General features: G+C 37.7%; 1 protein-coding gene across 2 annotated transcripts; it reads left to right on the top strand.

Annotated features, from left to right (window-relative positions):
• Window positions 1-478: 478 nt before the first annotated feature.
• LOC125225532 (N-alpha-acetyltransferase 35, NatC auxiliary subunit) lies at window positions 479-22926 on the top strand. 2 transcript variants are annotated; one of them, XM_048129288.1, is made up of 14 exons: window positions 479-573; window positions 1093-1175; window positions 3027-3178; window positions 4009-4232; window positions 4550-4730; window positions 5695-5881; window positions 6243-6424; window positions 6850-7086; window positions 8438-8578; window positions 14672-14835; window positions 17524-17710; window positions 20158-20315; window positions 21809-21902; window positions 22739-22926. In XM_048129288.1, the coding sequence occupies exons 2-14, from the start codon at window positions 1097-1099 to the stop codon at window positions 22877-22879; spliced, it is 2127 nt and encodes a 708-aa protein (XP_047985245.1). In that variant the 5' UTR covers window positions 479-573; window positions 1093-1096; the 3' UTR covers window positions 22880-22926. The 2 variants fall into 2 exon arrangements, with proteins under 2 accessions (XP_047985245.1, XP_047985244.1); XM_048129287.1 differs by having other exon boundaries at window positions 491-652.
• Window positions 22927-24911: the final 1985 nt, after the last annotated feature.

The raw sequence follows: 24911 nt of genomic DNA, 5'->3' as shown, positions 1-24911 counted from the left end.
AAACTGAGGTTCAAAAGTTTTAAGCCTGTGTGGAGAGATGGCAGTCTATGCACTGTGATTACACATTTTGCTTTGACAGTAACGCTCGATCCTCTTTGCTTGTACTAACTGGAAATTATTGCATAATATTATACCTAGTTGGTTTTTAGTGACAGATAAAGATGCTTTGAATTTATAAAATTCATGGAACCCGGATCCGTCCGATTGAGAGTTACCAAATTCCAGGCCCCGTAGCCGAATGGCATTTCTCCGACGCCAAACGAAAGCGATACGCCGCTGGCTCTGTCGCGCCAATACGCAAGCGCGATAGAGATAGATATCTACTAGCGCTTCGTTTCGTGAGCGTTTCGTGAGCGATTGTGCCATTCGGCTAGCCACCCAGGTCTGGTACGCCCGTCTATTAAATATAGCCTATAGATATTTGACAACTAAGTGTCATTTATGACAAAAGCTTAATTTTATAGTCTGTGGTTAATGTATTCCATTGCGCTCGCCGTCGGTAAAAATATCTAATTTCGGCTCGGAAAACTCTAATGTATTGATTTTCCCCGCCCGGTTTTATTGAAATTCATGGTAAATTATCTTCATCATTGTTTAGTTCATGAATTTATTGTAACATGGGTGACAGTGACGATTATTTCGATGGTGTTGGGTTAGTAAGAATTGCATGAGAATTTATGTTTCTGTATTCTTATTGGTTTTGTGTGTATTATTTAATATTGGTAATGTATCTATATTATTTTAGTTGTTAACAACGTGGCTGTTCATAGCAGACTTTTTATCATATCCATGAGTCCACTTACTTATAAGACCTGAGTTAACCTTCAATAACATTGGCTCTCTCATCTCATCAAAGTTGTACCTTTTTATGCTTTTTATTTCACGCAAAATATGTTATTCATCTCAGAACATTAACATCCATGGTAATTATTTCATTTATACACATTTTTCGTATTAGTTGCTATACATAATTCATAATATTTCAATTTATTATGGTACCTAATAAGTTAAAACTGCAGGTAAGAAACTATTAAACTTAAATACAACACATATTTATACTAAAGTAATAACAATAACCCTTTTTTCCAATAGGAACATGGAGTCCATGCCAGATGCACCTGAAGTCACATACAACTGGGTTGATGTCACTACTGATTTCTTCAAACACATACAAGGTAACAATCAGTGCTATTTTTAAATAGTATATATTTTGAAGAAGAAGAAGAATACATTTTACTCTTGAAGTGTTTTTCATGGGGCCAAGTTAAATTTAGCACTAAGTGAGGCTATGTATTATGTGGCCACATAAAACTCTTATTTATATCCAGCTACAGAATTAAGGCATGAGACCTCAGTGGTGCTCCCCACTACCCTTCCCCACTTCCCCCTTCCCCCAACTAGATGGTGTGTTCAAATTATGGCACCCATGCAATTAAAAGAAGTTAGTGAACTTTGGTTGTCCGCGTCTCCCCTTACGGCCTAGACCTTTATTCCATGTTAGTTTTTCTCGTAAGAACTATGCTAAGCATACTTTTTTCAGACGAGTTCCCAGTTTATATAATAAACTTTTATTCGATATTGATCCCTTTAATAATTCGTTATCTAGTTTAAAATTGCATGTGAGACATAAACTTTTTAAATAACTTTATTATAGTAAACAATATTCCTTGATGTCTGTATTTATCGATGCTTTTTGAATCGTAATTGTATGTGTTGCATTTCATTTTTGAACTACGTTGTATTTATTTTATTATACTATGTACTATGCTGTTTTATAACTACCTACTGTTTTAAGTTAACTTCATATCAGGGATGTAACGGATGTGGTTTTAACGGAACCGGAAGCGGAAGCGGAAGTTTTGAATTTAGTTTAACGGAAGCAGAAGCGGAACCGGAACCAGAAGCGGAAGTTATAGATGTTAAAAAAGAAATGAAAAAATACCACATAGGTATAACATAAACCAAAACTAATTAAATTACCTAGAACTTTTAGGTGTTTACTGTTCAGCCTGTAATCAGCAGTTTGTAATCAGCCTTTAGGCCCACTTAGGTTTTAAAAACGAAAAGAAAAGTTACCTGATATTTTATCTTAAGTATATCATTCATTACAATCCAAAAATTTAAATCACCTTGAACTTTAAGATTGTTTGTTGTTTAGGTAATCACTAAAAATCACATAAGAATCCTTTTAAACCTTTATTATGCCGTAAAAGGTTTTAGAAACGAAAAGAAAACTTACTCGTAGGTAGTATAATACAATCCAAAACTAACCAGTAAAAATTATATGTGTAATTGTTAGCACACAATTAAATTTTTAAATTAAATGGAGTGATTGTAAAAGAAGGAAACTGTATTTAATAAACAAATCTAAGGGGAGCTTCTAAGGGGATCGTAGATAAGCCCTGCACCACTGAATAGTTGTTCACTCGCTACTAACTAGGTGGACAGGACAAATATTGGCGCGCAATGGAATGAAGCGATTAATGTTTAGTATCGGAGCACGTGGCAAGCGGAGAGATGAGCGAATGATAGGTATAGACCTGTTGGTCTTTGATGTACGCCGCTCATGTCCCACCGTCGCGCTAGGTTCCGACATCCGTTATAACTTCCGTTTGAAAAATAACAGAACCGGAACAGAAGCGGATGTGTAAAACAAAACGGAAGTTCCGCAGTAACGGAAGCAGAAGCAGAACTCCGTTACATCCCTGCTTCATATGTATTTTATGAACCTCCAGGTCTGTTTGTATTACTTTCAGTTTTTTGTAGGTACTCTATGTACTACACCTATGTATGATGTATATTACGACTGTTTGTGTTCTAAAAAAAAAAAAAAACTGCACGAGGCCATGTCCTTGTCGATGACTAAAGAAGAAGTCTGCAATCCAAACTTAAATTTTCATTGTGACTCAGTTCTGCTATTTCTTTGGATCTCTCAGAGTATCTTTACATCATCCATCTTAGAAATATATCATATATTGATGGTGATAAAATTGATGTATACACTACGGAATGAATTTCTGTTCTAGATTTACAACTAGGTGAACTCTTACATGATGGGCACCTGTTTGGCTTGTTTGAAGCCATGTCGGCAATTGAAATGATGGATCCCAAGATGGATGCCGGGATGCTGTGTAACCGGGGCAATCCTAAACCACTCAACTTTCAGCAGGCCGTTCAGGTGATAATTAAAAAACATAATGAACCACATAGTATCTCTATTTCATCCTCTTGAGCAAAGAGTGATTCAACTATTACATGCGCTCTTTCTCTTATATAAAAGTATCAACTTACAGGTGTGTTTGTGTGATATTACATCACAGAGAACCTCCTATAGAGTAGCAGTCTTGTATATTTTGTTCGCGATACGAGTCACCAGTGCCAGGGGTGCGAGGAGCGGGCGGGGAATGTGTTAAGCGCGCTGTGATTGGCCGTTTCAAGGACGGCGGGCAGTCGCGCCAGGTGAAAGGGACTGTCCCTTTACTGACGCGTAAGTGGCCAATGTAAGTTGACCTATGCCGGCTCTGAATAAATTATAAATATGACTTTTATGTGGAATGTAATGACGTCTGTTTTTAAATTTGAGCTTCTTGTTACCTTTCCACACCATTTCACACTACAGGTGGACATCTTTAAGACATCAAAATACCCTTTTTCAATTTTTTTACTGCGAAAAACACGCGCTGCTTTCGGGTCTGTTACTTGGTCGCTACTGATCGGGCACGGCGAGCGCCCGCGCTTATATCAGTGCAAATACTAGGAAGGCTGGCGACCGCGAGTCGTCTTGTAATGGATGTCTATAGGGGTTGGTCTGTGTATTATATTGATGGCTTGGGCCATACCACTTAACATCTATAATGATTGTGTTAGCATGCAGATTGAATATGTAATATGAGCGATGCAATACGAGATTCAGTTATAAAGTGCCACTTAAGTATATGAGTTAAGGAACACAAGCCTCAATTTAACATTCTATTGATGTCAATTTGCATGTGCATTTTATGATTTCAGGCAGGGAAACTGAAGATAGATGACCTAGAGCCAAGTGAATTGATCGGTATAATAGATGCTACAATGGCCTGCATTGTGTCATGGTTGGAAGGCCACTCTCTGGCGCAGACTGTCTTCACCAACCTTTACTTGCATCAGCCCCATTCAATAAACAATAGGACATTGAAGGCTTATTGTATTGCGGTATATAAGCTGCTGGATTGTATAAGAGATTGTATTAACAAGTAAGTATATCTATGGGCAATCTACTAAGCTACCAACTTTGTAATTTTTTCATTGTTAGAGAATGGTTTTGTAGCATTAAGTTCGCCTTTTGCAACTGTTTATTTTTTACTTTGCAGTGAAGTGCAAATACCTAACATTTCTTCTAGTAAATTGTGTTACTATTGGACAACATACAATTATAAGATAAAAAATGCATCCATATTGTAGGCAAAAAAGGAATATAAACCTGAAGTAGAATTTTTTCATTGCTCTGATTTCATTGCGCAAATTGTGCCCTAATATGAAGCCTATAGGTATTTATTATTTAAATTTTCAGAGCCCAAGTGTTTGAAGAAGAGGACTTCCAACCAATGGGCTATGGTTATCGTTTGGGCTCGAACCCGCAGACTGGCAACACGTTTGACCCCAACCTGGAGGTGCAGGAGCAGAAATGTATTGCAATGCTTCGGGAACAAGAGGAGGAGCTAAATAAGAAGGCCAGGGCTTCTGGTGAAGAGGTAAGTCATTTCTCGCGAAAATAATCAATTCCTATATTATAAACTGGCCGACAACTTGTCATACCCAGAACCCAGATCAAACATATTCTAATCAAAAGTAAGACTCAGAATTTACTTATCATTAGAAGACTATTAAGAGACTCGATCGTGATCTGAAAGTACAGTTTTGGGAGTTCAATTTGGCAGAATAGCTAGGCAATTTTTTAGTAGTAACCATAGAGGAATCTCAATCAATCACGCCTCAATCACGCGTCTAATAGCGTATTTTATCAGTACTGCTACTTGTTAACAGATGTCGCCACGAACGAACAGTTTAATGCTCAACAATTTTTAGCTAAAATAACAATAATATTAATCAGTATTCTGTTTTCAATTCCTTCTGCTTGGAATATAAGTTGTAAACTGTTTTAATATTACATTTTTGTCAGACGAGACACTGTTGACACCTAGTGTCGAGTAGTGGTACTGATAATTTACGCTATTTGACGCGAGATTGAGGCGTGATTGACGCTAGATGTCACTATAAATAACTCTCATTTACTGATGTATGGAGTTACAACTCTTTCCTTACTTATTCCACTATGGTAGTAACCAAATCTTTGACCTAAATACGATTTTTTTGCCAACACCGAAACTTTCAATTTGATTGAGAATTGAGAACAGTTAAAATAATTTGAGTTTAACCAAACCAAAACCAAAAACCCAAACCAAATTAACAAATATAGGATATTATTTAATATAGAATATAGACATGATTGTACTGTATCATAGCGTAGCTTACTCTTAGTTGCATGATAGAAATAAATACTTAAGTAATTGTACCTTAAAATTATTTGCGACAATAAATGACTTTTTTTTTTAATTCCAAAAAATCGGCAAACTTGAGTAAAAGAGGCTATATTTTCCATTGCATTTCAAATTTTCCTTGGTAAATTCCCACAAAATTATTTAAAAAATCTTTCAGGACAATGTATGGGCCGCGTTAGCCGCCCGAATCCGCTTTACCAGAATGTTCTACCAAGCCCTCCTTCTCATCACCAAGAAGGACCCTCAGTCCGGCGCGGACTGCGTAGCCTTGCTTAATGGTTGCTCAGAGATGATGAAGGTCATCATCAAGACAGCCGGGCTTGGGACTCAACCTGTTGAAAATTGTAAGTTTAGATAGACTTCAAAGAAAAATTGTGTTTTAAGTCTCAGTCATTCGTCCAGTGGCGCCCTTTTCGGCGAGTTTGTGTTTTCTAATCTATTCATTTATTTACGTATAAATCTCTTATATCACTATTGTTGTCCTACTAGTTCCCCCATTTTCTCGTTATTTACTAAAAGGCAAATGGTGGCCACTTAAGTCTCCCACGCACTAAACACGCGCAGACTGTGATAAGTACGAACTTGATTTGTTGCTCGACGCATGCTATCGCATCTAATTCGCGGCAGTAAAATGTTCCTTTATACATCTTAATAAGTCTCATTTGTTGACGGCAAAAATAGAGGAGTAATTGTATATTTTTTCAGCGGACTCCCCAAACCCAATGGGGTTCGAACCGATGATAAACCAGCGGCTACTCCCGCCCACGTTTCCGCGCTACACCCGCATCAAGCCGCGGGCCGAGGCGCTAGCTTACTGCGACGAGCTCGTGTCGAGACTGCGGCGCGCATGGAAGATCACCTCCTGTACTAACTTCCACACGGCACTGGTATGTGGCACTTATGTTACATGCCACTCCGGCTACACCGCATCAATTAGAGACGCTAGCTTACTGCGACGAGCTCGTGTCGAGACTGCGGCGCGCATGGAAGATCACCTCCTGTACTAACTTCCATACGGCACTGGTATGTGGCACTTATGTTACATGCCACTCCGGCTACACCGCATCAATTAGAGACGCTAGCTTACTGCGACGAGCTCGTGTCGAGAGTTTAAGTAGTCACACTACTATATGTGACTTAAAACTTGAGAGCTTAAATAAGATGTTATATATGGGAAAAAAAAAAACAAATATTTTGATTTGTGTTTTTTTAATATATGACATGTTATTTCGATTCTTAGCCGCTAGTTATTATTTATCGTTTACGTAGAAAAACTGTAACGCAATAATAAACCAAACCTTTCATCCTACAGGACTTCTTTATGGAGTTCAGCCGTCAGCGCGCCTGCATTCTCTCCCGCTCGGCGCTCCAGCTACTCTACCTCAGCCCGTCTCCCGCCAGCACCGCTTCTATGGCCCAGAGCGCCATGAACGCCCCACCTGGCCAGCCAAGACCGCCGCACGCCTTCGTAGAGATACTTAGGGAATCTGTTCGAAGCTTCGTCAACCCGCCGGCTTTGACGCCCAAGTCACCTATACCTACACCACAGGTACTTAGTAATGTTAGATTGATAGAACATTCTAGCTCAGTCCGTCTCCCGCCAGCACCGCATCTATGGCCAAAGCGCCACGAAAGCTCCACCTGGCCAGCCAAGACCACCGCACGCCTTCGTAGAGATACTTAGGGAATCTGTTCGAAGCTTCGTCAACCCGCCGGCTTTGACGCCCAGGTCACCTATACCTACACCACAGGTACTTAGTAATGTTAGATTGATAGAACATTCTATTAATTACCTCTTCTATGGCTCAAAGCACCATGAATGCCCCACCTGGCCAGCCAAGACCGCCGCACGCCTTAGTAGAGATACTTAGGGAATCTGTTCGAAGCTTCTTCAACCCGCCGGCTTTGACGCCCAAGTCACCCATACCTACACCACAGGTACTTAGTAATGTTAGATTGATAGAACATTCTATTAACTACCTCTTCTATGGCTCAAAGCACCATGAATGCCCCACCTGGCCAGCCAAGACCGCTGCACGCCTTCGTAGAGATACTTAGGGAATCTGTTCGAAGCTTCGTCAACCCGCCGGCTTTGACGCCCAAGTCACCTATACCTACACCACAGGTACTTAGTAATGTTAGATTGATAGAACATTCTACCTCAGTCTAGCACCGCTTCTATCGCTCAAAGCGCCATGAACGCCCTACCTGGTCAGCCAAGACCGCCGCACGCCTTCGTAGAAATACTGAGGGAATGTGTTCGAAGCTGTGTCAACCCGCCGGCTTTGACGCCCATGTCACCTATACCTACACCACAGGTACTTAGTAATGTTAGATTGATAGAACATTCTATTAACTACCTCTTCTATGGCTCAAAGCACCATGAATGCCCCACCTGGCCAGCCAAGACCGCCGCACGCCTTAGTAGAGATACTTAGGGAATCTGTTCGAAGCTTCGTCAACCCGCCGGCTTTGACGCCCAAGTCACCCATACCTACACCACAGGTACTTAGTAATGTTAGATTGATAGAACATTCTATTAACTACCTCTTCTATGGCTCAAAGCACCATGAATGCCCCACCTGGCCAGCCAAGACCGCCGCACGCCTTCGTAGAGATACTTAGGGAATCTGTTCGAAGCTTCGTCAACCCGCCGGCTTTGACGCCCAAGTCACCTATACCTACACCTCAGGTAGTTAATACTAAGATGTATATAGCTTAGATTGCCAACGAAAACACTGTCTCTCTAATCTAATCCGCTTCATGAGACTGAGACTGATGTTACAAGAATAAGTTCAAAGCTTTTTCAAAAGTCTTCTATGTTAACCTGTTTGATTCAGGTTCAAACATTTTTCTTTATGTATAATTGGCGACCAATTTATTCACCCGTGTTTTTACAGGCACGCGAATTCGTAGAGAACTTCCTCGCTCGCTGCGTCCGACCGTTCGCGGTGTTACTGCAAGTCTGCGGACACAATCGCGCCCGCCAGCGAGACAAGTTGGCCCTCCTGTTGGATGAATTCGCAGCTCTGCAAGAAGAGGTTAGTTACAAATCATTTATTCAGCAAATAGGCCGCAGGGGCACTTACACACGTCAATATACATGTTGAACTGAAATTACAATTGATATTACTATCAATCAATCAATCAATCAATCAATCAATCAATCATTTATTTGCAAGAATACTTAATTGTAGTTACAGGTTGTTCTTGTAAGAATTTTCAGTCACAGTATTCTATCGTGGTTAAACGATGTGCAAATATTAAAGAAACAAAAAAAGCTACTAATACATAACATTAGGATTACATTAGAAAATTATCATTATTATTTATTACGGTACATTGAATATAATTTAATTTGAATTAGACATTGATTACCTACTTATTAATATTATAATGTTCAATATATTCCTTTACACTATAAAAGCATTGTTCTAACAGAAAACTTCTCATTTTCTTCCGAAAATCAGTTGTTTTTAAACATCTTATATCATTGGGAGCATTATTATACAGTAGAATACACATATTATATGCATTATTTTTGTATATAGCCGTGTTGCATCTTGGCTGATATATCAGGTTTTGATATTGAGATCTCTGTGTTCCTGAGAAGAACTCTGATCTCATTTTAAATATGTCTGGCCGATCTCTTACAAATAGGCATGCTTTTAAAATATACATACTAGCTAATGGCAATATTTTTAATTCCTTAAAAAGTGGTCGGCAACTGTCTATTACCCATGCGCCAAGTATTGCACGGATGCATTTTTTTTGTTGCAGTAGGGCTCTTTCGGCATCAACAGAATTACCCCAAAGTAGCAAACCATAATTGAGCACCGAGGACACATAGCCATGATAGGCTGTGAGCGCCGCTGCAGTATTCACAGTATCTTTAAGTTTTCTCAGAGCAAATACGAATCTATCTATTCTGCTGCAGACATAATCGATATGTTTTTTCCAATTAAGGTGCTGGTCAATATATAATCCCAAAAACTTAATATGTTCACAATTTGATATACAATGGCTATTATAATTAATATTTAATTGCAATGGATTACTGTTATATGAATGAAATTGAATAAAAAATGTCTTTTCTATATTTAAATTTAAATTATTACAGATTGTCCAATTATTTATGTCAGCTAATGTATCATTTATATTATTCTCGTATTCATGAATATTATCTCCCTTTATCAATATTGTAGTGTCATCAGCGAATAATATGCATTTGTGGGGAATAGTAAGAGGAAGGTCATTTATATAGACTAAAAATAAAAGGGGGCCCAAATTGCTCCCTTGAGGCACTCCAGTTTTAATTTCACGAAAATTTGATCGATATTTGACTTTGACATAATGATTTTTCATTTTTTGAATTTTAACAATTTCTGTACATTGTTTCCTATTCGATAAATAACTTTTAACCCATTCTAGTGCTACGCCTCTTATTCCATAACATTCAAGTTTCCCGAGGAGTTTATCGTGGTTTACGTAGTCAAAGGCTTTACTTAGATCCAGAAACAAAGAAACTACAGGTAATTTGCCATTTATACACTCGGATACATGCTTCACAAGCTCAAAACAGGCCAACTCAGTTGAAAGGCCTTTCCTAAAACCGAATTGCTCCGGTTTCAGCAAATTGTTTCTCTCTAAAAACCCTGTTAATCTCTCACATAAAGCTTTCTCAAAAACTTTTGAGATAACGGGAACAATTGTTATTGGCCTGTAGTTGTTAGGATCGCTGCGTTCGCCTTTCTTTAATAAAGGCTTAACAACAGATAATTTCAATTGGTCTGGAAAGATGCCCTGAGAAAACGATAAATTGATGATATGAGCTATAGGTTGACATACACAATTAGCAATTAATTTAAGGATTCTTGAGGTAATGTCGTCATAACCACAAGCCTTACTATTATTTAAAGTAATTATCAGTTTATAAACTTCATTTGAATCTACAGGATGTAAAAATATCGTGGAAGGATAATTGCTTATGTTGTCAATTCTATTTGCCTGATTACGATTCATAGCAGATTGTACTGAGGTAATGTCGATAAAATAATTATTAAATAAATTACAAATATCTAGAGGATCTTTGAATGTCTTATTGTTAAAATTCACATAATCAATTTCATTATAATTATAAGCACTAGACGAATTAGCGGAGATGACATCCCACGTAGCTTTACATTTATTTTTATGATTTGATATGTAGTTGTTATTATTAATTGTTTGTGACTTTGTAATGCATTTTCTCAATAATTTCCTATATATTTTAAATTTCATTCTGTTTCCCAATTTATTTGTTTTTTCTAATTTGTATCTGAGATATAACTTACGCTTTGTCTGACAGGACTTTCGTATACCTTTAGACAGCCACTTAATTTTTTTGTTCTGATTGTTTACCTTTACCTTGATGACTGGGAAGCAGAGATTATAAAATAAGCACAGAACTTCGTAAAACAAAGTGAAAGCCACTGACAGATTGTCAGAGGATAATACATCAGAGAATGATAAGGCAGACATACAATGAACAAATTTAGCGATATTTTCTTGATTTAAATCTCTTTTATAGTCGAACCAAGTCAGACATTTATTTTTCCCTTTTACATTAAAAGTAATCGTTTGTGCCATATCATGGTCAGATAAACACAGTCTATGTGTAAGTGCTTCAACTTTTTTAACATTACTGGCTATTTGATCTATACAAGTATTTATTCTGGTAGGCGAATTTATATGTAATGTTAAGTTGTAGTTTCTAATTGTTGTCTTAAGTTCTTTTGCAAAAGGACCATTTTTTAATATATCAATGTTCCAATCCCCACAAAGGACAATTTTTTTATTCTTATATTTAGTTGTCAATCGAGAGAGTAGAATATTAAGTTTATGAATAAAAATTCCAATGTGAGATTTGGTTTGTTCTGGGATTCTGTATATGGCAAAGACAATAACATTCAAACCGATAACTTCTATTCCGCAACACTCAAAGTAATAATTTGCAGCCAAATTTGATTCGATTTCAATTTTTTTAAACTGGAGTTCTTTGTGAACGAAAATAGCCGTTCCACCTCTACAAGTGTTTCTACAAAAGAATGCTCCTGGTTTAAAATTTTCTATTTTTACATTTTTTTCTGAGCCTTGCTTTATAAAAGTTTCACTTAGACATACAATGTCTACTTCCTGTGATTTATCGTAAAAGTCTTGTAATGCAATGTTTAACATGTCAATTTTACTATTTAGGCCTCCAATGTTTTGGTGCATAATCCTTAATTTACAGTCAGAAGTCGTGTTACTATACACTTCATTTTCAACTTTACTGACGAAAAAACTGAGATGACTCTTTCTGGTTACAGTAAGAAGAGCAATACTCCAAAGAGTGATCAATGTCTATATCATTTTTAATGACTTCTATCAATGTACTAATGTCTTGGAATATTGTATATAAGCCATATTTGTTGATGCGCCCTGATCTCAATTGGAACATTTCATGATCATATGTAAGGTTGCGGTTACTATCTAGAAGATAAACGTAACTATATTTTGAATTATCATTAAATAATATTTGATTAAACAATTCTATTCTCCAATTATACATATTGCTGTAAGAACCAATGTTAAATGTTGGGTAACATATTATAATATTTGTATGCGATAGTGTGTTTGTAATATTCCTTATGTACAACACCAAATTGTCGTAACACTGTGATTTTTTAAAATCCTCTTCACCTATAAATATAATGCAGAAATCTTCCTTAGTATAATCAGACAATTTATTTTCTAGTTTGGGTAGAAGATTTCGCACCCCAACATCAGGATAAAGATAATGACAAATACTGTAATTACCCAAAACCTTATTAGCAGTATCTAACATATTATTGTACTTATTTGCACTAATCATACAAATCTTATTGATTTTAATATTGCTATGAGACTCCGTCTTAAAATTATTGCTGGCAACACCTGGAGACAAACTTGTGACGTGATCGTGATCGTGATGCTCTGTGTCCATATTTTCTTTATGTCTTTTGTCGTCCTCTGTTGTCTGTGGTACGGATTCGCCTTCGATTGTAGCCAAATTATCCCCGTTTTCTAAATCTTTAACTAGTTCAGTGATGGAACGAGGATTAGCAAGAACTTGTAGCTCTTTGAGACTGTCATTTTGCCTGGTTGCGTTTGCATCTGGTGAGAAGACAATTGAAGACTTGTTTGAGTTCTTACGACGTTTTTTCTTCCCGGATTTACAAATTTGTTGGAGATTTGCGACTTGATTTTTTAAATTTTGTATTATATTATTAAGTGTTTTGTTTTCAGTAAGTAGGTTTTCTATTTCATTGTCTGAGATTGCCAACTTATCTTGCAGTTCCTCCACTTTTCTCTGTAACATTTCAATTTTTTCTCGTAGCCCTTCACCAATCTCTGGACAGCTTCTATTTATTTTGCTCCGGTCTTGAACTGAGTTTGGGGAAGAAGATATGTCAAGGTCATCATCGTCTGGTAGAGAATCGAAAGAATTCTTTGTGGATACCTGAATTTTTGTTTTTGGCTGTGAAACTTGTGAGCAACGATTATTCTCTGATCTAGGAGATGGCGATATGCTTATGTGTTTATTTTTCTTGGTAATTTCTAGTGTTTCCTTGGATTTGCAGCAATTTTGACATGTCCAGTTTTCTTTCAAGTCCTTGGTCATGCTTTTGAATTGTGCATCGGTGATTAATGTACATGAAACATCATACGTATTACCACATAAGCGGCACTTTAGAAACTGCCTCGTTTTGATGGTATTTTTACAGTTAGCACAATTAATCGGTATTTTCTTCGGTGGCATTGTATTATTTTAATATTCCGTAGCTAATATAAACAATATGATTTGATTACAATAACTATCCTCGTAAATGCCTTGTTGATAGTAGAATCGTTTCTGAACGCACCCAGTCAGTACGAGATGTCACGCGGAAGCGCGGAACGGAACGTCAGATGTCAAAATGTCAAAACAAACTCGCCAAATACCGCTTTTATCTCTTCTTAATTTAATTTGTGGTTCAGTTAATTTAAATTGTATATATGTGTGTGTGATGAAGTTCTGTGAATCCAAATCTTAATTCTTCAATTCTGTGAAATAGTGGCTCACCGGTGTATAGATTTATAGGATTTCCAATCAGCTGTATCTTGCTCCATTCTTTAGCACAGCAAAACGTATGTATATCAAAGTATTTCACCTTTTTTCATTTACTAAAGTTCTCTACCTCTACTAATAACTGTTTACGTTCACGCACACGCACACACTCACAATTTTAAGTTCTAACTAAAGTATCAGAGTAACAGATTTAAGAGTATTTTGAGTCGTTCAGAGACGCAAACTCACGAAGTCCATCTCAATTGAGTTCGCGGGGTCACATCAAATATCAAAATATCAAAATTCGAAAATTGCGGAACGCAACATCCATACAAACGTCCACCCCCCATTTTGGGGAAGTGGGGGGTTAGATAGAGACGAAAAGTAGCCTATGTTAATCTCCATCCCTTCAACTAAGTCCTCTTAAAAAAATCACGTCAATTCGTCGCTCCGTTTTGCCGTGGAAGACGAACAAACAGACACACACACTTTCCCATTTATAATATTAGTATCGATTTGACTTTCGTCACTGACTGACGTCATCACTGTCATAATTTAGGGATACCAGTCAATATATAAGTTACTACCAAATCTACTAATACTCAATTAAAGGTTTTTTTTTTAATTGCGCAAATCTTTGGTTTTATGGCTACATAATAATGACTTACCAATTCGTTACAAGGTATTAATACCCTTGCCTCGATATAATACAAAAATAATTTAAGAAGTTTATAAACTTAGTTATCATACAGGTAAAAATACTACCATTATAGTAATCTCTTTAACACTGGTCACACGTGCGAGAGGGACACCAGTCCCAACTTTGATCCTCTCATGTGGACACACTTTTGCTAGTCTGACAAGAATACCTTTCTGCACCGGTGATAAGTTCAATTTAGTATGGCAAAAAAAGTGTGAGCTCAGTCCCTATTGAAGGTCCATGCTTGGCTCTCGATGGGCCGCCCCGCACAATAGACGTGGCTTTTAAAGTGCTAAGATTTTTTAAATGCTACTCCATTACTTACAGGCAGAAAGCGTAGACGCAGTAGTGAGCGGTGCAGCCGGTACCGCGCCTCGAGCTTGTTTCGGCACATGGCTGTTATACCACGTGCTGCGAGTTATGATCGCCTACTTGCTGTCCGGGCTCGAGCTAGAGTTGTATAGCGTGCACGAGTACCATTACATATTCTGGTAAGTTTCATATGTGGTAGTGGGGGTTTTCGGGGGTGAAAAACCGATCCAGCCGGCGTATCATGCTTCCAATTTTATCACTTGTCCACGTGGATAAGACAACTGTCACTCTCACACTGACATACTTGCCAAAGCGTGACGGATGCTTTATCCACGTGGATAAGTGATAAAATTGGAATCATGATACGCCGGCAGCTTAGCCTTAGGTTAGGAGTTTTTTTTTGCGGTTTCTTTTTAATTATTAAACGCAAAATACGGACGAATAGAACTCAGTCGACCCAGGTACTGATGCTTAATAAGGGCAAATCAAGTCCTTGTCTAGACTTAGTCCTTTTCTCGTGTGTTTGCTAATAGTGTCCGTGGACACATTTCTGTCGACAAAACGGAACATACTCTCCTAGAGTTGAGCGTTTTTCAAAATAAATGTCGAATATCGAATTTCACCAGATCTGGATGTGTTTGGGCCATTGAAGTATAATGTACTACGTACATAGAACAGACGGCGCAAACAAAATCTGGGTAGCAAGCGCGGCAGTGCGGGGCGGGGGGAGGGCGGCTAAATAGTCATACGATGTCAACTCCGCAGAGGCGTCACTTTTGTTTATATTCTGCCTATTTAATTAAATACGTACGGGAACGTGCAAGTTAAATTTAATAATATCTGGGCAACCGAGCTTCGCTCGGTTCTGTTTCGTATCCTTGACATGTGTCGCCATCTAGTTCAAAAATGAATAGTACCTACATCGAGCGAAAGAATTCTCAGCCTTAACAACACAACTACTCCACACGAGATGGCGCGCATAGTGTATTTTCTATTCGTTTTAGCCTTGACCTGTGTCGCCATCTAGTGTTTGCAATAAATAGTACTTACATCGACCGAAAGAATTCTGTCTTAACAGTACAACTACTGCACACGAGATGGCGCGCGAAGAAAACGCATGAAAACTCGAAAATTCGCGTTTTCCGGGACCTAAGGATAAGTTAGACCGATTTTTCACCCCCAAAAACCCCCACATAACAAATTTCTGCGAAATCGTTAGAGCGGTTTCCGAGATCGTCAGTGTAAATAAATAAATATATAAATAAATAAATAAATAAATAAATAAATATACAAGAATTGCTCGTTTAAAAGTATAAGAATATTAATTCGTATTAAAATTGTCTGTTTATTTTTTGTTTATACAAAAAAATAGACAATTTTAAATAACGATTCAAAAAACCCTCTCATTCTGAGGCTTATATCCCCTGAGGTATGTACAGTTGTACCATCAGATATATCGAGGCGACCAGGGTGCTCACTGCTCAAACATCTGAGCTGGCCTCTATTGTCATGGCGTTAGAGGGCATGTTCAGATATTTTTGAGCACTGTGGTTGCGGTCCTGGGTTCGAATCCTGGTAAGGGCATTTATTTATGTGATGAACACAAATATTATTATTTGTTCCTGAGTCATGGATGTTTTCTATGCAATAAGCTAGTATTAAGTAGTAAATAGTAAATCATAATTATGTATCGTCTAAGTACCCAAAACACAAGCCTTCTTGATCGAGCTTACCGTGGGACTCAGTCAATCTGTGTACGGACGTCCTATACTATTATTTATTAATGGCGACTGTAGGTACTGTAGGTACACAATTAACTGGTTCAAGGGACCATGGAAACCTTTCGTAAAAAAAACAGCCATATAGTTATGTACAAATATTATTTTTATTTAATTACCCTTAAATAATATGTTTTGTTAGCTTTTGCCGCTTTGAAAAATAATTTATTGTCTGATCAGTTTTAGCTTCGTGTTTCATCCATTTTTCCCTGTCTTTAAGGCCCAGACGTGCAAAACCTATAATAAAAAAAGTAAATGTAAAGTAATATAAGTAAAAGTACTTAGGAAATAAACAATAAATCATATTTTACCTTTTTTCATCCATTAACTTAAGTAAGTTCTTTATATGACTACGCGCCATACTGCGGAATTTCATTAGAACTGACCAAAAACATATGACAATATTCATATATTTTTGGTCAGGCTTTATATTATATTCCGCACATCGCCTTTTATTATCCAAGTATCCACACAATGCACACGTCACATCTCTCAATTTTTAGTCTTTGACAAGAGACGCAAAATGGCGTCCACTAAACAATTTGCTCTAATTAAAATTTAAAATGATTATACAGTTACTTACCTACGGAAAGTTACTCCTTTGCAATTCGACGTATTGCTTGAATTGTTAGTGCAATATCGCATCACACACGAGGGCATATTTAAATTATTTAACCAGTTTTTATCCTGTTTCATTTTAAAACATATTACGACCGCCGCGCTTCAGTACTCGTAGGCGACTGAGTGACGTGCGGCCGGCCGGCCGCAGTTGAACGGAACACGGTAGCGATGGGCGATGTCTTCTCTATACGTAGTAGTAATAGCTCAATGGTTTGGGCTCATTCTTCTCAGAATCACGAGCTGATTCGATCCAGACGATAAAAAACTGTGTCCCAAAATTTCCATACAAAATTCGACGTCACGCTCACGCTCGTAAGTTCATACTAAAATCGTGACGTAAATGAAAAAAAAAATGAGGACACATTCAAACACGTTCAGATCTAGTGAAGTTCGATATTTGAAATTTATTTTGGAAAACGCCCAGCTTTACATATCATTTGAAAGTGTCAAAAATCTGTTCCTTTCCAGGTACCTCTACGAGTTCCTATACGGCTGGTTAGTATCAGCCCTCGGTCGCGCCGAAGGATTGGCCGGCGAAGGCGCGCGGCGTGCGGACGCCAAGAAGGGCGCACGCAAGAAGAAGAGAACCCGGCCTTACGCCAGGGAAGCTCTCATGTGCCAGGTCATGCAGAACATGTGCGGGGGATATTATAAGGTAAATAACCACAAAATTAAAATTTTGAAAAACCCCCGACCGCGACATAGTGGAATATTTTCATGAAACATGGCTAAGAACACTCCCGACTAACTCAGCTTTCAAACAAAAAAGACTAAATCGAAATCGGTTCATCCGTTCGGGAGTTACGATTCCACAGACAGACACACACACACACACACACACAGACAGACAGACAAGCAGACAGACAGATAGACAGATAAGTCAAACTTACTCGTACTACACCCCGTCGTTTTTGCGTCGGGGGTTAATGAGTGTTTGACTTTCTGTGTGCTCCCACGATTCTGTTTAGGGTTGGTGCAAGCTAAAAGCGGCGAGGGCAAACAAAATGAAGGGAACTAAACCATATGTCCAGTATTCCCATTACCAGGAAATCGCTCATTTGACAAACCATACAGAATATTTTCGTCATTTTAATGTTCCTAAATGTTACGTGATAGAAGTTAAAAAAAGCCAATATGTTCACTGAACCGAGGTTTCTATAAAAACTTTACTTGCACTTAGCTTAATTGCAATAGTTAAATGCATTAGTTTTGGTGAGCGTCAGGACCCCTGGACCACTACAGATATTTGATGTTTAGTACATACTAAAATTTAGTACCTATTTGATACTATTTGGTACCTCAGTACATATATTTGGTACCTCCACTGATATCGAAAAATCGAGCGAATAAAGTGGCCAGGCATTCTGACGTCAGGATGTCTGGACCATTTTTGGTTTACATAGTTCTAGACAACACTACTAATTGATATCTTAGTCAATATTTACTACCTATTTGGTACCTGTCAATATATTTTTTTCAAATTTTTTTGGCGTACCAGAAAAAAGTTATGATGGAATTTAAAGTTGTGAGCCCAGCCGTGGCGTTGAAGTATGTAGCGCCTGTCAAAAGAATAGAGGCAAATCCTTCTGCCCTCCTGCGCGTCAACTTAAATAGGAATTTATTTTTAGGCACTCGCACATCATCTCTACTGACTAGTGGCATTAATATAGTCGAAATATAAAAGTAATTAGTGTAATTACACTAGTTTTCCATTTTCCTCCTGAGAGAACCTCCTACAGTCTCAATAACGTCTAATGTCATGTCATGTCCCTGAGAGACATCTCCTGGCGGAGAAATTTGTAAATCAGTTTACCCCTGACAGCCGGTCATTTTTGCGACTGTTCAGCAGCTGTAGAGCTGTATGGCAGATTTGGCGGCATTGTGGTTGTAGGTACTGATAGTAGATGATTGATTTGATGTTTTTATTTATTCTTAATTCATAATTGACACTAATCGATGCAAAAAGCAAATGTTACCGAAAGCAGTGGTTTATTTATATGATAAACCCCTATAACGGAGCTCGTGGACCATAAACTGGTCCACATCATCAAAATACATCCTATATACCAATATTACCAATGACGCTGTTAATTATAACAGTTTATGCTATTTCCACCCTAGAATTTGCCCAACTGTTGCCACGTGTTCAGGTCTCTCAGGAGGAAAATGGAAAACTAGTGTAATTACACTAATTACTTTTATATTTCGACTATATATTATTAATGCCACTAGTCAGTAGTAGAGATGATGTGCGAGTGCCTAAAACTAAATTCCTATTTAAGTTGACGCGCGCAGGAGGGCAGGCGGATTTGCCTCTATACTTTTGACAGGCGCTAAATACTTTAACGGCACGGCCGGGCTCACAACTTTAAATTCCGTCATAACTTTTTTCTGGTACGCCAAAAAAATTTAAAAAAAATATATTGACAGGTACCAAATAGGTAGTAAATATTGACTAAGATATCAATTAGTAGTGTTGTCTAGAACTATGGAAACCAAAAATGGTCCAGACATCCTGACGTCAGGATGTCTGGCCACTTTATTCGCTCGATTTTTCGATATCAGTGGAGGTACCAAATATATGTACTCAGGTACCAAATAGTATCAAATAGGTACTAAATTTTAGTATGTACTAAACATCAAATATCTGTAGTGGTCCAGGGGTCCTGACGCTCACTAGTTTTGGAAATCTTATGGAGGGTTTTATTTCTTTGAATGAGGGTTGGAGGGATTTTTAGTTGTACGTGAAGTATTTTAATAAATATTGGGGGACACCTTACACACATCAACCTAGCCCCAAACTAAGCAAAGCTTGTACTATGGGTGCTAGGTGACGATATACTTACTTATATAGATAAATACATACTTATATACATAGAAAACATCCATGACTCAGGAACAAATATCTGTGCTCATCACACAAATAAATGCCCTTACCGAGATTCGAACCCAGGACCGCGGCTTAGCAGGCAGGGTCACTACACGGTAGGCCAGACCGGTCGTCTAGTTTAGTTTAGTTAGTCTAGTATATGCGTTACATTTGTTATTATTGACATGTAATTCAAGATTCTTACCATATATTTACACCCAACTTTGTTTCAGGCTTTAGTAGCGTTCAAACTCCAAGGCAAGATCCGGCAGCCACAATCTCAGTTCGATAACGAAGCTGTCCGTTACAAGCACCGCTTCGCTCCATTGTCCGTACTGACCCCACCTCAAGTGCACTACCACGAGTTTACGGAGATGACGCAGCCGGCACAGTAAGTTACAAGTTTAGATCACATAATTATAAAATAAAACTATGGAAACGGATTAAATCGCGTATAATGAATTTAAAATACATCCCGACGTTTCGAACTCTTTACAGCGTTCATGGTCAACGGGTGACTGAGGAAAAATTACAATGTGCAAAAGCTATGTGGGTAGCTTTTGCAAATTGTAATTTTTCCTCAGTCCGCAAATATTAACGAATCATGACCACAAATAATATAGATTTCTAAGGCATGTTCACACACTATTAATAAAGCTAGTTATACAATATTCAAAAATTTTACCATTACTATGTTAAAAAATAATTAACCAATTAATCTACACAAAATTGACAAAGAACAAACTATAAAGAACTATACAGAATTATAGTTAAACCAGAATGAGTAGTTAGGTCAAAAAGTGTGTCCACGTGAGAGGGCATTGTTTGGGCTGGTGTCCCTCTCGCACTTACTGACAATGTCGAACATTATTCAGTGACGTCATCACTATCATAAATTGGGGATAGCAGTCAATTTTCAAAGTTACTACCAAATCTACTAATACCCAATGAAGGTATTTTTTAATTATACAAATCTTTGATTTATTGGCATCAAAATAATTACATTATAGTTATTTGCCAATTCTTTAAAATATATTGAAGCCCTAGTTTGAATATAACACTAAAATAATATAAGAAGTTATAAAGTCAGGTAATATACAGATAAAAATACTACTACTATGGTAACCTCATTAACACTGGCCACACGTGCGAGAGGGACACCAGCCCAAACAGTGCCCTCTCATGTGGACCGTTTTCGCTAGTCTGATACGATCACCTTTCTGTCTCAGTGATGTTCAATTTAGTATGGCAAAAAATGTGATTGCGCTGTCCCCTGTAAAGGTTTAGATAGACTTCAGTAGCGACCAATTGCATGTACTAATTTTCCATAGGAAGTCAATTCTTGGCGCCTACTAGCTACTTCAGGCAACCTCTGTACTCAGGACTTGGCCTGGTTTGAGGCCTGTTGGTGTTGGTATGGAACGTGAACCGCTGTATGTTCGTCAAGGATGCAGTTATAAGTTTCGCCCCATTTTTGACTGGTTGAGAATGCCTAAAGGCATTGAGTCTGTCAATTGTACTTATTTATGTGCAATAAAGTTTTAAATAAATAAGTGAGAGAAAGAGATATGCTGACCGGACCAAGTTTGCAGTCCATTCCGCCCATCTGTTAAGATGTTACGAGCAATTGAAATGTAAAAAAAAAGCTTCTACTATCCATTTCCAGATCAAGCAGGCAATTATGGTCGCGCGATAAATGATAAAACATCTGGCCGTCCCTATCGCACTTACTAATAGTGCGTTAGGGACGGCCTGATATTTTATCGTCTATCGCGCGATCATGCTACCCGTGCAACAGTAACAAGCGTAAAAAGTAGTATCTTTTTAAGTGCAATGATTTTAATGTTCATTAATTTCATTATTAATTTCTCTGTTTTGTTACAGATACGAGAATCCTGTGATATTATATTTAGGGGGATGCAAACATTTTCAGCAAGCTAGATCTCTTTTAGAAACTATCACAACTCCAGATCAAGAGGTAAGCTTCAAAGGTTATTTGATATTGTATGGTGCAGTGCTACTTTTACGACACCAGTTCCTATAATAGGAACATTACGGAAAAAATCAAATGTAATATACAGTAATTAAATTATAATCCCATTACGAATTGAACGGAATAAACGTAAACAAACCGCTGTCACTGTCAAAGTAACACGTGCAGCTCAAGTCAGGGGTTCTCAAAGTAAGGGCCTACAGAAAAACAAATAACCAGTTATTAACGATCTCTCTATTACACACTTAAAATCGTGAATCGATCGAACACGATGACTGTTATATTATGTTATGATCCCATGCAAGTCAAAATAAAAATCGGTCCAAAATTTACGAAGTTCTGTCATATCAGATACTTACAAAACCAATAATGAAATTTATAACCATCTTATTATGCACCATCGTATTTGAAGACGGTTTTAATTAGCCATTAAAATTCACTACCACCTAGTCTCGTACGTTGCTGAAAAATAATGTTTAGGGGCCCGACACTTGGTCGCCCAGGTACATTTCCACAGTGATACCAGTGCAATAAACAATTTATCTCAGACAAAAACGGCTTTTTAATTTCAATAAATATACCAAAACGTTTTGTGTTGAAATTTATTTTCGGTTAAACAGAGTCATTATTTGTGTAATGGAATATCTAAAGATTTTTAATAAACTTGTAAAATATCGGTAATTTTAATACCTCGAATGGTGCTAATTTCTTATAGCACCGGCCACACCTTTGTTTACAATAATTCCGGCTAATTCAAAATAGGAATATAGTTCAATTTTTGTTTTGTACGTTTACTAAAAACTTGTTTATATTTGTTACAGATAACGGATCTCCTAAAAGTAGCAAAAACAAATTTCGTAGTATTAAAACTGCTGGCCGGCGGGCACAAGCGAGACTCCACGACGCCGCCAGAGTTCGACTTCACTGTACATAGACATTTTCCTATTATCAAACTGGTGTAATAATTGTAATAAACAATACTTTGTAATATAGACGGTATCGAACAAGACTTGCCCAGTGTATATGACTACTTGTACCCTGAGTAGGCTGAGTAGGTACATAATGGCCGTGAAGATTGTGATTTTTTTTTTAAATATTGTATGACATTCTTACACAGATTGACTGAGGCCCACGGTAAGCTCAAGAAGGCTTGTGTTGTGGGTACTCAGCAACGATATATATAATATATAAATACTTATATACATAGAAAACATCCATGACTCAGGAACAAATATCTGTGCTCATCACACAAATAAATGCCTTTACCGGGATTCGAACCCGGGACCGCGGCGTAGCAGGCAGGGTCACTACCGACTGCGCCAGACCGGTCGTCAATTCGGTGTGATTGAATATCCTTTTGACCGGAAAAACACCTAAAAGTTGGTACATTACTTCAAAGTTGTTACTATTGCCTACAGGCCCAAGGACAACTATAGTAATAGCGGATGATATTGAAATAACCTTCGCACTTTTAAGTAAGGTTTACATTCGCCGGGCACTAGCGTTGTGTTTACGACAATGCGTTTAAAGTTCGTCCTTAATGTCTTTGTTTATCATGTTTGCCGTTTAAGTTTATTCTAAAAACTTTACGGTTTTAACTTTTCAATATTTAATTTTTTCGATATGTACCCACAGTTACTGGCACTAACATCGCATAAAAAGAGGGCTGCAAAAATATCTGTCTGACATGATGCCAACGTCCACTTATCATCGCACCGCTCGCCATCGACAGGGCGCTCATCCACATACCTTGCAACCTAAATAGGCGCACCATGCGGTTTCAGAGGAATTTCCTCCCGCGGACGTTCCGGCTGTGGAATGAGCTCCTTGCCGAGGTATTCCCGATGAACTACAGTATGGGGTTCTTCAAGAAAGGAGTGTACAAGTTTCTAATGGGTCGGCAACGCGCATGTGTCACCCTTGAATTGCAGGCCTCCATAGGTTACGGTGACCGCTTTCCATCAGGCGGACCGTATACCTGTTTGCCACTGACGTGGTATAAAAAAAATCTTATTTCTAGAGCCATAAGTGTGTCCGATATTTATGCTATGCAGCTTTTATTTTGTACGATGTTATGCCAGTGATTGTATTCCCTGTATGATAATAACTATCTCATTTCCAATCTGATATGAGGCCCGGTATAACGTGTCATCCATGAAGACGCTTGCTCTGCTTTATAATGTCATACTATTAAAGGTTACATTTGACAAATCTGCCCGTCATCGTTAATGACACGATATATTACAATATGCTAAGCCGGAGTTTTTTTAAAGTTTTATTATTCGTACGGAAGCAAAGGGTCTAATGTTATCTAAAATGCGGCTGCTTAGATCAAACCAAATATTTAACTGTAATATATTTTGATAGAATTATTTAAATATCTAAGGATTATAAAATTCTAAATATCACAAATCACAACTAATGACATGAAGAATAAAACTAATTTTGTATTTGCCTTTTTAATTTCTGAAAAAAATATGTTTTACTGGCAAAGGTAAAATATGGCACAATGGCAAAATATGTCAAGACACTCCCATATGTATGTAGTCATCATTGTCACCAATCATCATATACCTATAACTAAACGAATTTTTGCTATATAAAGTGCAATAAAATTCTTACAACTATTCATGGATTTTTTTATTTATGTACGTTGTCAATTAGGTATCAGATTCATACCAAGTTGGCAGCGATTTGACGGTGCAAATGTTATTTTAATGATTTCATAGATAAGTTACGCAACTATGGGAACAAATCAAATTATTTTAACAAATATTTTGATTTGTGTTTTTAAGTAGTCAGACTACTATAATTATCCAAATTAAAAATCGAAATCAGATGTCATGCCCTTAGAGTTGGTCAAAGACGCCTAGTCTTACAAAGATGGCATATGTATTTTTTTTATTATAAACTGGTCAGTGATTGACCTGGCATATAGAAGAGAAATTTCGACGGCTTCCGCTGTGACGGGGTGGCCTAGGGGTTCATGGCGTT

Source organism: Leguminivora glycinivorella, chromosome 4 (genome assembly GCF_023078275.1).
Source record: "Leguminivora glycinivorella isolate SPB_JAAS2020 chromosome 4, LegGlyc_1.1, whole genome shotgun sequence".
Lineage (NCBI taxonomy): Eukaryota > Metazoa > Arthropoda > Insecta > Lepidoptera > Tortricidae > Leguminivora > Leguminivora glycinivorella.
Note: the sequence above shows the minus strand (reverse complement) of the source record. Positions and strands in the feature narration are given on the sequence as shown.

What these genes read in the sequence shown, in the direction of transcription:
- LOC125225532 (XM_048129287.1), top strand. Translation starts at nt 618, where the DNA reads ATGGGTGACAGTGACGATTATTTCGATGGTGTTGG. An exon ending in GACTCAACCTGTTGAAAATT is followed by an intron (nt 5,882 to 6,242) that starts GTAAGTTTAGAT and finishes ATATTTTTTCAG; the next exon opens with CGGACTCCCCAAACCCAATG. An exon ending in TCGCAGCTCTGCAAGAAGAG is followed by an intron (nt 8,579 to 14,671) that starts GTTAGTTACAAA and finishes CATTACTTACAG; the next exon opens with GCAGAAAGCGTAGACGCAGT.